The 14,736-nt window shown below is 38.0% G+C and overlaps 1 protein-coding gene across 19 annotated transcripts in view; it reads left to right on the top strand.

The window, feature by feature from the left end:
• SVIL (supervillin) overlaps window positions 1–14,736 on the top strand; it is a 135,832-nt gene that overhangs the window by 93,988 nt on the left and 27,108 nt on the right. For 14 of the 19 annotated variants that reach the window (XM_068673613.1, XM_068673609.1, XM_068673610.1 and 11 more), the window contains 5 exons: window positions 964–987; window positions 2,039–2,525; window positions 3,971–4,190; window positions 9,770–9,899; window positions 13,622–13,699. In XM_068673613.1, the coding sequence (XP_068529714.1) occupies window positions 964–987; window positions 2,039–2,525; window positions 3,971–4,190; window positions 9,770–9,899; window positions 13,622–13,699 (939 nt within the window). The remainder of the gene's footprint in view (window positions 1–963; window positions 988–2,038; window positions 2,526–3,970; window positions 4,191–9,769; window positions 9,900–13,621; window positions 13,700–14,736) is intronic. The other 5 variants (XM_068673608.1, XM_068673601.1, XM_068673618.1 and 2 more) reach the window with 3 other exon arrangements.

Here is a 14,736-nt window from a genome sequence, read left to right as displayed (position 1 = left end):
AAACAGAATACTTCTGAAATTCAGAAATTCATGATTAAAATGAAGTGATTTAAAACTGTGCAGTGGAATTGGGCTTCTCAGTCTGGAATCCTTCATATAATTGGAACTGGAAAGGAATGCCTTTTTAGTGAAGCTTGAGAACAGGATGGCCAAGCAGTAATCTTTCAGATCTGATGTTTGCAACATCAGTCCCTTAGCACTATAGCTTTAGAAGAAATCACTTTAACAGTGAAGGATCATTCCTTTGCGTGTTGCATTTCTAAGGATTTGGATTGATCTGAGTGTTAGAAAGTTCCTGCCCTACCTACTCTTTCTATAATGCTTCATTAATTAATAGAATTGTGGGAAGGTAGGATTTCTTTAATTATATTGGTGCAAAACTGCATGAATACATATCTGTTCCTTATGCTTACTTTACTTAGGCTTGAAGTAGTAGTAAATATTTGGCATATTTATCTTAACCAGATTTCCAGACATTACAGAGTACTATTTCCATTCATTTTCCATATGCCAACCACTGTCACAGTTTGAACTCTTTAATGATCATGTCACTAACTTGTTTGGGGGCCAGGAAGGTGATCAACAGAAATGGGCTGAAGCAGATGGGAAAGAAGCCAGTGACAGCCACATTAATTTGTCAGACTTTTACAAGATGAACTTACACTTCAAGCAAGAAAATGCAGAGGAAGCATATTTTGTCATATCCTTTTGAACCTAGCAAAAGAAACCAGTTGCCTCTAAACAGTACTATAGGAATGTATTGTCAAAAAGGCCTTACATAGTGAGCTGTGCATCTGGAGTTTTGAAATGTAGTTATGGTTGTTGTAGGAAGAAACAAAGGAAAGGTAAGAAAATAGACAACTAGAGGTTTCATTACCAAAATGCATAATTGCAAATGTAAATATCTTGTAATTGAAGCTGAAATCCCTTTGCTGATCTCCTCTAAATTTCTAATTCTAATAGATGCAATGGAAAAAGAGTAAACCGGTAACTATGTTATTAATGTTTCTTTGGAATCTTTGAGCTAGTGTAGTAGTCTTTGCTCAGCTTCCTGATTTAATATATGAATGTGTTGTCCATGCTTTATGGAATTTGCATGTGCTTTTTAAGTGTTTAGTTGACTTACTCCTAGTGGTGTGAGTTTGCCTATTCCTTTTGCATGCTGTTCACTAGCCCTGCAGTTAAAGAAAACAACAAAAAAGTCAACAAAAAACATCTCCTGATTTGTATGAAGGCATATTTGTCACTATTTCATGGCTTTTATCCGCTTTGGAGAAGACAAACCCAAGCTGTCCATTTCAGGGAAATTTTGCATCTTAACTGTCTCTAAGAAAACTTTATAAAATTATTATGTTTGAGTAATGAAAGTTAATTGTTCCTCTGTAGAGCCTGGCAAGGCAAATTTGGACTTTGTTATGTAATTCTTAGATACAAATACTTCTCTTAGAGATGTAAGAGACAGCAAGCGTTTGATTTTTAAAAACTCTTAGACTAATAGTCCTGTGTGAAGGTGATTTATGTGGCGAAAGTGTCGGGAATGTGTGCCCCATGTAAGACAGCATGGAGCATTCTCTTGGTGCTGAGCTTGCTTTGGAGCTGCAAGCTGCATAACCATATCAGAGCAGAGCTGTGCCAAAGCTAATTAGCCCTGTTGATTAGCCTGAGCACATGGCATGTCATCCGGCATCTGGAACCTGAACTAATTCCTGCTCCCGGTGTTGTGCAGTACCATGTCAGTACGGACCTTTAATGGAGCTCTGACACAAAGTCATATTGCATGCTACACACCTGCCCTCTATTGCTAAAGATTTTGCTGTTCATATGCAGTCATTTTTACCCTGGGTGCAATCACCCATTTGCAGACAAATGATGAGGCATTCTGGCTCCCCCTAACTGTTCTGAGTGTGTATTTGTAGAGCATTGTACTCATGTGGAAGTGTACCTTCTGCTCTGAAGAACTTACGTGGTAGACTTTTCTTGGGAATGGATGATTTCAGAGCTCTCAGGTCCTTTTTTATTTTTATGTGTTTGTCCATAGGTGCAAAGTGAAAGTGGAAAAATTGCTCCCCTGCCAACTGCAGTCGCAACATCAGTTGCAACAATGGCTTCTGCCCTTTCTGCACTGTTTGCCGGAGACCTGCATGCAAAGCAAGCCAGAGATGGAAGTGTGAGTGCTGCCACAAAAGCTGATTTGAGATTCCACACTTCAGCCGAAAACTCGGAGTCTTCAGGAAAACACATGCAGAAGTCAGAACAGTGGCAGCCTTCATCAGAACTGCTAGAAAGCAAAAGATCATCAAAGAAGCATGAAGAAGAGGGAAAGAGGTTTCTGGCACATGAGGCTAACGAAATTAGAAAGTACAGCTCCTTTGAGGAAGAAACCACACATCCTGTTACTGAAAAAACAGGGGACTACCATAAAGAATCTACATACAGCTTCCTGAGGAAGGGCAGCATGGAACTGTTTAGTTCACAAGCACTTTTTCAGCCTCTTGAGCATAAGGAAATGGATACTAGCATGCAAGGTAAGTGGGAAGCCAAAGAAGGCCAGTCCTTTGAAGAAAACATGGATTTGGAATGTGACGTGCAAAGCAAGACTTTGCAAAGAAGTGCAGTATATGCCTGCTGTTGGTGTAGTCTAGTTCAGCAAACAGCAGAGTTTCTCAGTTTTTAAACATCATTTCAAATATTATCAAGACAGTTTTTCTTTTTTAACACTGCTTAAAGGTAGAGAAAAAGTTGTGACAACTTAAGTTTTGCAAGTACAATTTTCTCTTAGTTATTCTTGTACCTCTTCAGGCCTTACAGATGGCTCAATTTTATTGAGATTTTCTTAACTTTTGTGGTAAGTGGCAGTATATACTGAAGTTAATTTTTTTGTTGTTTCCTCTACTGCCCGTTCCTCTGCACTCCAAAATACTGAACAAGCTGAACTTGTTGCTCTGGGTCAAGTATTTGTTCTGAATGCCACCTTCTGCATATATAGCTATATTTGTTATGTATTAGCCACATATGTACATATATAGCAAGTAGTGATATATGATTATTGAAACACTGCTATTATTTTCCCTTTCAATTTTATGACAAAATATAAACCAAGTAATTCTAGACCAGTTTTCTGTTTTAAGTTAGGGGTACAGGACCAAAGTAACCTATAGTGCTAGAAATATTTTTTCTTTGTCCTGTGAAGTTATTTAATTTTGAATTTAAATGGTCTCCAAACAGATGTAGGGAGGAAGGTATAGTTCTGCTTGTATTCATCAAAAGCAGTGTCCATTCTATCTAATTAGCTTTCTGTGACTACAGAGGATATGGAGACTGGGGTAGAACAGGAGCAGTCATGTATCAGGGGGTATTGTGCTAGTAAAATTTCAAAAAGAATGAAGGTAAGTTCTGTTTCCTTCAGGATAGCTCTCATGGTGCATTTATTTTTTCTCAAGGCACTTTTTCCTGTGGTTTAATTGCGGCTCAAGAAAACAAGAAAAAAGAACCTAACACCCTCCTAGAAAATAAGATCTTAATTAAATTATTAAATATATTAAATTATTCTAGTGTGGTACTTATGCATTAAATGTTTAACCTTTAAATTAATTTCTTTAAATTCAGCTTCTCTTCCCCTACCCTTTGTTCCCCTCTCTCTTTCATCTCTTTTTTTTTTCATGTTGGCATGATGAAAGGAGCAGCAATTTGTGCCTCATCCATATGAAGTTCAGAATTGTGCATTGAACATTGAAGCTCTGTGGCTTCATGTGAACTTCAGTCAAAAAGGGACAGTCTGTTCAACAGATAATATTGAACAATTAGTCTTTCTATGCTAGCTCAGCCAGAATTGTTTTCTCTTTTGGAATAGCATGTGATTTGTGATTTGAATTTTTTAAAAAAACAGATTTACTGCTTCAGTGTAGGTAATGTAAAATAAGTTTGAGAATAGCACTAAGTCTAATTCAGCACATTTCTTTTGACCGGGCAGACCATGTTGAGTCTACTTCTGAACTCACCAGCACATCAGCAACGAGGACTGTTTCACAGACTGCAGCTGTGGCATCCTGTAGACTGCAGGAGCTCTCCGAACAATTGGAAGGAAAATTTTATAAGAACTCCTGTGAGATGTTTTCTGTTGGAGAGAACAAAACACAAGCAGCTGAAGATGTCCTTGATAGTTCCAGCAAAACGATGTCAATTAAGGAAAGGTACTTAAATTTCACTTTATTGAAATGGTCTCTAAATACAGTTATTAGAGTGATGATTATAAAAAGAAGCTTTAAGCCTTTTTCTAAAAAAGCTAAGCACTGTTTACTGGGCTCTATTAGCTGTCAGAAACTAACAGCAGAAACATGCAGTTAATCTGACTGACATGCTTATAAAGCATCGTCATCTCATGATGAATGAGAGGTACTGTTGAAGAGAACATGATAATCTGATTTTGAAACAACCACCTGAAAAATCAATAAGAGATTCAGAAAATGAAAGTAGTAAAATAGTTATTCTAGTTACATTTGTTCTACTCAATATATTTCATCAGGTTCTGTTTTCAGTTACAAGTTATAATATGATTTTTTTTTTATTTTATTTTTTAATTAGCTGTTTCATTGTTGCTCTGTGGAAATAGTCTCTTTATAGTAAGCCAAGTACAGAGAATCAGGGATGGACTCTGTGATATTTCCCACTTTACTTCAGAAATATATAGTTTCTGTTTTGATGTCTGAGAACTTCCTCTGGGATTTTAAAGGATGATAGACTGGAAAGGTTTGTGGGAGTATTAGAAGCAATTTTTCGAGCCTGAGATCATTCAAAAATGAAATCAAATGTTAATTATTTTGTCCTTGTATAGAACCTAGGAGATCCTAGCTGGAGCTCCAATAGCTGCTGTAGTAGTTGTAAAACTTGTTCTAATTTAGTTAAAACGTTAGGAGTATAAACTTAGTCCCAAAGTATAAAAGGATCCAGTAGCAGCGCAGTGAGTAAAATTATGATTGTTTGCTTCAGAATGACAAATAAGCTTATTCATACTTCAGTTTTTGTGCAGTGAACGTAGAACTGATAAATCAAAGTAGCTGCTTCACTGAACTTTCAGTGTGTCAAAGTATTCCATCACTTTGTGAGGTGGGTGTGATATTAGGTACTCCAATCCATTTTTTTCAACAAGATACCAAAGCATGCTTCACGTATTTTTAGGAGGTGTGTGAGTCATCCTCATTTTTAGCATCCCCGCTCCCTGTTATCTGTTTAATATAAGGAGAACAGAGTGACTAAAACAGCTGTAGCGGTCTTAGTCCCCTTTCTGAAAGACGTACTTAGCATTTTCAGTTTACTGTTTTTTTTGTTTGTTTGTTTTAAAGCAACCTTTCCCCCTTAATCCTTCTGCAAATATGTCAACTGTCTGGACAGATAAGACTTAAATACAGTAAATTCTGTTTTATGGGTAGTAAATGATCTACCTTCCCCAAGCCTAGTGGGGAAAAAGAGACTGGAGGGAGGGGGAACATCCAAGTATGAGCAGCTGGTTCGATCCTAAATTTAATGCTTCAGTTGACTTGGTCTCCTGAAGAACTGATGTTCCTGTCAGACTTGTCAGTCACGCTCACAATCAGGAATTGCTTTCGTTGGGCCTCCAAGACTGTGTATTCAATGCGAAAGCCAACACCAGAAAATACCTGTTGTCTTGTCAGGAATTCGTATTCTCTGATTCTGCAAACATCTGTAAATGGCAGAGCTGTTACCAAATCATTTTAGCATTCCAAAATACTACGGTACTCTACTTCTTGACCTAGAATTAAAAAAAAACAAAAAAAAAGACTGGTTGTATTCTTTTTTTCTTTTGCTTGACTGTAGCTGACACCAACTATTCATAAACCTCAAAGAACATTGCTGCTAAAGATTAACTTTTACACTTTGCTTTTTTGGGTTGGATTGTTTTTTTTTCCCTTTTACATTCACTAACTTCATCTTCCCATCCAGTGGATTTTTCTGGCTGTGTCAGACATTCTTTCACCTTATGGAAGAACAGCTTTTCCACAGATGTAATGATATTTGGGCAGGATGCATGCATGTTGGTCTGGATGAAAGTGATTTTCCACAGACTTATTTCACTGAAGTAGTATTATCCTTGTGGGGTGAGTGCATACCTAGCATTTTCAAAATTACCTATATTTTATGGAAGAATGAAAACCGTGATTTTTAAAGAAAGAATATATGCCTATCCTCTCTTCTGCAAACATGACACTCGGAGGTGAGAGGGAACAAAGGCTCATCTCTTACAGTAGGCTGTGTTTTTTGTTAGACAGGACCAATCCCCTGACGTGTTATATATGAGTGCTGGAAACCTTTTTATAATTGTCTTGTATTCAGCTAGACAAATTAGGAGTTTGGGAGAGGCCTTCAGGAAGAGGAATGTCTTGGAGGACTTTGAACGGAGTGTCATTTACGTGTAGCTACCTGTATTTGTACATTTACGGAGACCAGAGTTTCTCGAAAGCCACCCTGCCTGCTCCTCTTCAGAAGTCAGCTGTACACCATGAAAATGATATTCAAAAACTACACATAAGTTGCTGGTGGACCTCCAGCCTTCGTTCAGTCCTTGTCAGGACAAACCCAATCTAAACTTTAGTTTCAACCTTTTTTTGATGAATGGATGCCAGAACAAGACCTTCTGTAGCCTAGGACACGTATATAGTGAATATATGAACTCTTTGACCACCGGTTTCCTGTCTGTATTACTGCACTCAAATTGGCCTCCAGGCATCTGAAAGGCAGCTAAAAAGAGCTGGTCAAGTGCAGCCAACGGAGTCCATGTGAAAGCCAAATCTGTGTCCAGTTCGTGTCATCTCAAGGATGACACTAGCAACAAAGATACTAAAAGATTGCCACAGAAGTAAGATGTCTTTTTTTTCTTTTCATTTTTGCCTGGGCTTTTGCCAAGGCTTTTCAGACAATGCTCCTTATTTAGGCAAAACCACTGTTGGAATCTTGCTTGCATTTGCCCTCAGTACTAATCTGACATTTTTCCTTCATTTTTGAAACCTTTTACTTTATTTTGACTCCATCCTGACACCTCTGGATCATTTTGTCTGAGTAGCAGGTAAAAAAAAGACACTAGGCAAGCTGACAAAGATGGTCAGATATATAGTAAAGATTTTCCTTTCAAGAACAGGGTAAAACCTATTTTTCAGATTGGAAAATGAACTTTGGGATGCAAAGGAGGAAGCTGTATGAGTAGAACTATGAAGGTGAATAATGAATCAAACTGGAGATGCAATGAAACTAGTAGGCAGCAGGCCTTAAACAAATCCAAGGGTTAGACCACCAAATTCTTTTTTTTTAATTTTTTTCCCCAAACTTTTCAAAGAATCAGTTGCTGTCTGCTCTCAGAGTTAAGCTACTGATCTGGTGGGCCTGCTTGTGTGATCCAGTTCAGCATTTCTTGCAGCTTTATTTATACAAAAGGATGCCCTCCAAAGGCTATTGAGTCAAGGTGGTCAGTATTTATTGCTGTTTCCATGGTTCGAGACAAATGCATGGCTTTAGGTTTTGTGCAGCAGTGAAGTTTTCAAGGGCATGCTGGGCATGCCCATTTCTTTAAAAGTGTTAATTACTTGAGGCAGACAAACATATGACCTTACTGTAGGAATGAGTTCTTTCATTGCATATACAAGTGGAGGATGAATCCATCCTTATGACGAAGAAGAGAACAGTCTCCAGAGACAAAAGAAACAGTCTCAGAATTAGAGATTTCCCCTTCCTGATCTGCCAAGCTGTTTGTGCCAAAGGTCAAGGGCAGATACCCTTCAGTAATGTCAAACTACAGGGTCAAAAAACAGGGCAGATTTTTTCTGCCTGCTATGCTGTGCAGCTGTGGACATTTTTAAAAACAAACCCATTTTAGGCTAAAGCTGATCAAAACACCTTCCAGCTTCAATTAGTGCAGATCGTTTTAAGCAAAGCTGACCTGAGAGAACGTGACTATTGAAGATAATTCAGCTGTGTGGTGGCAAGCTGTGCGGTCCAATCTTGGTCTCCTTCGCAGTTTCACACATGCATGGATGTACTTCAGCAGATAAGTTCTGGGCATTGAAATCTTGTGGAAGTTCTGAAAACAATGACCATGGCCTCAACTCTTCATTCTGAGTCCTCTTCACCCCTACCCATGCAGTGCTGTTAGGTACAAAGCAGCCAGGCAATGTGAAGCTTGCCAGCACTGTCTGCATGGGCGGGAAGAGAAAGAGAGGAAACAACTGTTTTCTTGAACACAGCATTCTTACTGCCATTGTATTCTTTGGATTTACTGTCTTCAGTTTTTCTCAGCTGACTGCCTTAGGGCCAATTGGGTTTTCTTGAGGATGTCAGTAGCATGGCTACACTGCCTGGATTTTTGCAAGAAGCAACTGCCTGAAACAGTCCTGTCTCTTCCTTTTCATAGTTTCAGGACAAAACTTGTACAGTAATCACATCTCTGAAAGCACATCTTCATGTCTTGTGATGGAGATAAGTTGACAACCTACTGAACCTGTACAAATAGTAATAGGGTTAAGGGTCTTGGTATAATCCTTACTGAAATGCCCTAGATTAAGAAAAAAAAAAAAAAAAAGGTTATGTAACAAAATTTAACAATTCAACTAAAATAAAAATGACTTAGTGGACCACTGCAAATGTTTGCACAAGTGCTACAGATGCACATTTTTAAGAAATGCTTTCAGAAACCATTCTTAGCTAGAAAATTCACACAAATATTATTTTTTGAGGGAGGTAAGCTGAAGATCACGTCTCTGTGGACCTTATATTCCAAATTGATTTCCTCTGCCCCCAAAACTAATCACCTCAGAGTTTGTATTGAGAGATAGGTTCTAATTCCAGCAAAACAAGTCTATGTGCTGTGCCCACTGGGCCAGTCAGCATCCATTTGTGCTGTATTTAGAATTTTACTTAAGATTACAAAATAGTGCTTTTACAAGATCATGCTTAACTGAGATTAATGGTAATCTACATTTTAAATATAAGGCTTCATTTAAACCAGTTGAATCTTGCAGATGGGCTTCACAGCTGTAGTACAGTAGCACCAAGTTGTTAGTGCATTGGTACTACTAATTTATATGACAGCAATGCCTGAAATGAGCAAGGAGATATTAAATGATCCCTAGCAGTCTGATAGTAACTTCAGTCATCAGGGTTGTAGTCCAAGCATTAACTGCAAAGTTATCATTTGATGTGCCTGATGAGACCTAATTGATGTCTGCCTGCTCTTAATAAACCTCTTCCTTCTTGGGTTTTAAAGGAAATAAAATTTGTTTTATTTTTTTTTAATGACTACAATAAACACCAGTGATAGGATTTATCTCATTAACTTTGGACATCTACAGCATAAGCATCCATAGCTGAGCTAGTCAATCTCTGTGCCTTATTGACAAGGAGGGGAAGAAAGCAGTGATTCATCTAACCTCTTTATATGTCTGCTTCAGGATGATCTTCATTATACCCTGGCCTCTCTTGACTGTATTGGCAATTTGCACTGCCTGTACAAATTAACTGGAGTGCCTGTCTCAGACTAGATGTCTGTGTTTTGTCAGATGATTCCCATTTGATGTGTTCAGTAAAGGCTTGTTGTTCATTAGTGAGCTTTGTGTATGTCTACAAAATGTATATAACTATGGTTAGCTAGAAAACTTAATTTCAGATTTTCTTGAATGCATCATTAGCGAAGTACTAAGGGTAGTTTCTAAGGGCAATGGGAGCTATAATGTTTAAAGATACTATGTTGGCATGTTTTTTCTTCTAGGTTGGCATTGCTGAAGAAGAGTGGTGAAGAAGATTGGAAGAGCAGGCTCAGCAAAAAGCAAGAGTATGCAAAAGTGTCTGCCACTGATCGTAGTGCACAAATGCAAGAAGTTGAGCAGCTGTTGAAGAAGGTAATTCTATCCTTTTTTTTTTTTTTTTTGAAAAAAACATATTGCTTGAAATGCTTCAGCTTTGATGATGCATCCAACAAGATAGGCATGCCTAATATTAGCTACTAGCTCTTGCTACTCCTTTTGTTTAAAGACATGTTTGAAAAACAATTCTCCCAACATAAGAGCTCTTCAAACAAGAATGTCTTCACTGTCTTGGTGCATACAGTATTGGTCAGAATGCCTTCACATCAGCAGATTGCGAAGCAGTAAGTGGGCCTGTAAGGCTTCTGGAATGTTTACAGGTATAATGATTAAGGTTTTCCTACACACACACACCAAGGTATGCGAAACTGGCTTAAGACTTGAATTGTTTTCTTTAGTAAGGGTTCTTGGAAGAATTTAATGTCCCTAAAGGTGTGTTGTCTCTGTGCATATGCTTATTCTGAGCAATAATTTTGGATCCTAGAAGCACTAAGGAAATGCAGGTGTGAGAGCATCCATGAGTCGTTTGACCCTTGGTTATCTTGCATGATCTTTGGTGTTTGTGGATGGCCAGAACCCCCTGGACAAGGATTTTATCTGTCTTGTTAGTGTTAGTGAGTAGAGCGGGAGATGGGTAGGAAGGTGTGGATGGATTATTGAGAGATTTGCTTCAAGAATGGACTCCCAGTTCAAACTAATGTAGACTCAATTCTCTGCAGAGTCTAGTATTTCAAAAATGACAGTGTTAAATAAAATGGCTGTTCCAAAAGCATTTAATTTTTCAAGGAATTTTTCCACAGAGGACAAGCAGAGATAAAATTGGTATTATAAATTTTACTACTGGGAACAATAATCTTGGGATCTAATCATTTAGTTGTGAAAATACTGCTTCTATTGAGTAGTATTGGTAAGCAAGCAATAAAAAGACTCCTTCTTCCATTGGTATATTACAAAAAAGGTGTTGTTACAGTCTGTCCTTATTGAGGATAAATCTGTGCCTCAACTTGCAGCCCATCAATGGTTGTGTGTTAACTGTACAGAAAATGAAGCAAACTGATCTTTACAGTTTGGTCTATGGGTTTTGTTTTCTATTTGCTGTGTGGACTTGCTCACAAATTCAGTTGCAAGTTTGAAGATGTCCTAAAGCACAAATTGTTTCACTGAGGAAAGCAAAGTTGTGGTCACATTTTTAACAGGCTAGTCTCCAAAATGACAACTGTTGAGATCAGATTACAAATGTTCTGTAGCTAAAGACAATGGAGCTGAGAAAAAGCTTTAAGCAGCTGCCAAGATTTAGACAGAGATGAAACCTTTGTTCTCTCTTTTTACTCCCTGGCCCCCATATCCTCCCTGTTGTGCTACCATGTGCAGCAACACCACTCAGCGCAGCACAAGTTAGGCTTTTAAAGTAAGAGAGCATGAAGTGCTTGAAGGGTTCGAGCTTTGATGTGACAATGCTAGCAGTGGGAGCTTCTGTGACACAGGGTCACCCACTGTGTTGGTTCATGTTAGCTCTTGGCCATTTAGAGCCTGAGCCAGAGGATTTTTGCACTTCTGCCAAAATGTGGGTGAAATCTTGAATATATAAGAAAAAAATGTCAGTAGTTTTGTCAGACACAACTGTATTGATATTTGTGATGCTGATTCATTACGTGTGTGACAAATAATGTAGAGCTTTGTCCACATCGACCACACTGCTTCCAACACATCACTGTCAGATGTCCTCACATCTGGAAATATTGCTATTTATAATTCTTCAGTGTGGTGGCTATTACCCTGTGAGGACCACAAAGCAGCATGCCACAGAAGTACCTACTTGTAGAAGAGCCTCTTTATAATGTACTTCAGAAATTTACTGCTTGCTGTTGCTAAATTTGCAATAAAAGTGCAGGATCTGAATTGACTACTGTGTTTGGAGCTAGTTAAAATACAGTTTCCACACACAGCAGTCATGCATTGGCAGCAAGAGTGTGTACACTTCAGGCATTATTGTTAACCAGCAGGGCATGACAGAAGTTTTTCTAGATGCTGTATGTCACTGTTCTTAATGTGGTCAAGTTCACCTTTTTAGGATTTTTTTTTTTTGTCTTTAGAAAAGTTGTTTAACTCATTCTAGAGGTTTGCTTATTGAAGCATAGCTATATAAAATAGAAGTTATCAGAATACATTTAGATTTCTTGTAATCAACAAAAGTTGAAATATTAATATTAATAAAATAGCTACATTAAGTAGTGCTGTTTGATCTCTTCTAGTCAAAATGTTTCTTCATGGTTGTATTCATGTTGAGATATTTCTCTAAAGGTGTTACAATCATTTATATGTGGGCTAAACTGTAGAAAAGCCATAAAATTCATGGAAAAGCTGACAGAGAAACTTAAAATGGGGAAAAAGTAGAATAAGGAATTAACTCAAAGTGATAGAGACTTGGGGGGGGGGGGGGAAGTTGCGATTTACACGGAGGTCCAGCATCTGTTTTAATGATTGCTGCATATAGGAGGAAAATCTGTTGGAAGATGTGAGACTTCTTAAATTACTTACATGTACGCTAAAACATACTTGGACAACTTAAAGAATTGCTCTATCGTCAGGGGAACAACTGTAGGCTGTGGAACGTCTTAGAAAAGAATCCATTTTATTTTGGAAAAATATTTTGGATTCAGTATATTTTTTTTCTCTGTGTAGAAAACATAACTAACTTTAAAGTCTTAGTATCAAAACAGTGGGACTTACTGGAATGAAGATTCCTGTTTTATAGCTGGCCATTTTAACGATGTCCCTGATTAATGGGATTACCAGCTGCACCGCAGTAGCACTGAAGCAGTGAATGACATTTGAAATGCACTTAATTCTTATGGCAAGCTTGTATTGCAGCTCAGTACTGGTGTTAAAGGCCAGGACGGAGCAGTCAATTCCAAATTACTCAGAGATGAAGCGTATAAAAATCTTAAAGGGGGTAGGCCTTTAAAAAGTGACCTTTAGGCAAAACATTAGTCTCCTCCTGTGGTAATAGTTTTCTCCATTTCAGATATGGCAGCCACCAAGTGCTTGTACCCAGTGCTAATCACAGCTGAAGCTTTAATGGCTAGGCTTCATTTTAGGCCACTCCAACGGGCTGCAGTTGTCCCATGCTGTGCAATGTTCTGTATTAACCTAGAGAAAGGAAGAAGAATTATCATTGTTAAAGCCATGTCTTAATCAGCTTTGGGTAAGCCTAGCTCTGAGGCAGGGGTTATTCGTAGGCTTTGTTTAGAATGGTAAATTCACCTTTGCTAAGCGCTGTGGGCTTAGTGCTTCCCTCCAGATGGTTTTTGAGTATCTCAGTTTTAGTAAATGTTCTTTCCTTTTGTCCTGAATGTAGGTGGCTTGTTGGTTGATTAAACTCGCTGCAGAATTGTTCCCATCTTGGCTGACATGGTTCATCACTTTACTGGTGCATGAAAGCAGAGTGATAAAGATTACCAGCATACAAAATGTACATCTCCTGACTGGGCTGATTAGTGTTGTGTTGACCTGTAGTGATGTTGTTACTAATATCTTTAATTCTTGCATGGAGTGGCTTTGGTGAACATGCTGTTGTGTTACAAAAACATTTTTTGGTCTCTGGCTTTCCAAGAGGGAAAATGCTTCTAGAAGATTAAAAGATTGAGATTTACTTCATCTCAAGACCCTGGGGAAAATGAGTCTGTTTTCCCCCATCTTCATCTCTGGCAGTCCAGTTCTTTTCTAATTCCTTTACTTTGCTTCTGTCCTTCTCATAGGAACCTGTATATGCTTCTACTTACTCTCCTGTTATACCTGCTGTCCATAAATTTCATCCTTTTCTACCTATTAATCAGGTGAGCAAACATCCACACAGTTTAAATGCTCAAAAATATCAAGTAAACACATTCTGACTTTTTTTTTTTCCTTTTACATAGGGAATTAATAATCCTCTTAGTTGATTAACCAGCTTAATAAGTGCTGCTTTAAGGAAACCTAACAGGAGTGGGCAAAGAAGCAAGCTGTACACAAGAAAACAAGGAGAGTTCAGTGGAAGGTCTTGATAGATCTATGCAAATCTAATCCTGCTTTATTGCATGGCCTCCCAGCTCAGATCTGTGGTGGTAGTACTACCAGGAATCCACTCAGTTCTCCATTCTCCCCCGCCAAAATACAGCATGTGTCTCACGTCAGGAGCACTCTGGCTAGTACGGGTAATGGTAATGAATCCAAGGAACAGTTATTCACTGCTAGAAGAGATGATGATGATTATGGTAGAGACTACTGAAACAAAATACTTTGACTGCTGATATTTACCATTTCCACATTCACTTTCATAGAAGTTTTTGGGGGTGTTCCCAAAAACTCCAATTATTTTTTTTTTAATCAAAAATTAAATTTTGGGCTAGCAAATGAAAATCATTATTGTTACCTTTACTCTGTAAGCTCTGAGTTTAATACGGCTTTATTACTATTAGACTTAAGATAACCTGTTCATTTTATCATGATGGAGTGTAGCAGTTCTATATATCAAGAAGGTAAATGTATCATCTAACTTAATAACATAATAACCCCTCAACAGTCTGTGGAGAGAGAAAGTCCTTCAATAGCTGTTCACCTCATTTATCTTAAATGAGGATCAGTTGCCCCCAAAGCAGAGAAGTTATTTGTATTACAAGGCAAATACATACCTCTTTTATATAATTCATAACAGTGGTTTTAAATGGATTCCCACTTTGAAAAATACATTTTTAGTGTCCATTTTTGGTTTGGACTCCTCCAGCTAGGGGCCGACACAGACCTTGACATAGAAAACTGTCAATACTTGTATTTCTTGTGTTTATAAAATAGAAATAAGAAAGAAAAGAAGCTTAAAAATATAAGGCAGGCTCAC

This window comes from Anas acuta, chromosome 2 (assembly GCF_963932015.1).
Source record: "Anas acuta chromosome 2, bAnaAcu1.1, whole genome shotgun sequence".
In the NCBI taxonomy this organism is placed as follows: Eukaryota; Metazoa; Chordata; class Aves; order Anseriformes; family Anatidae; genus Anas; species Anas acuta.
Note: the sequence above shows the minus strand (reverse complement) of the source record. Positions and strands in the feature narration are given on the sequence as shown.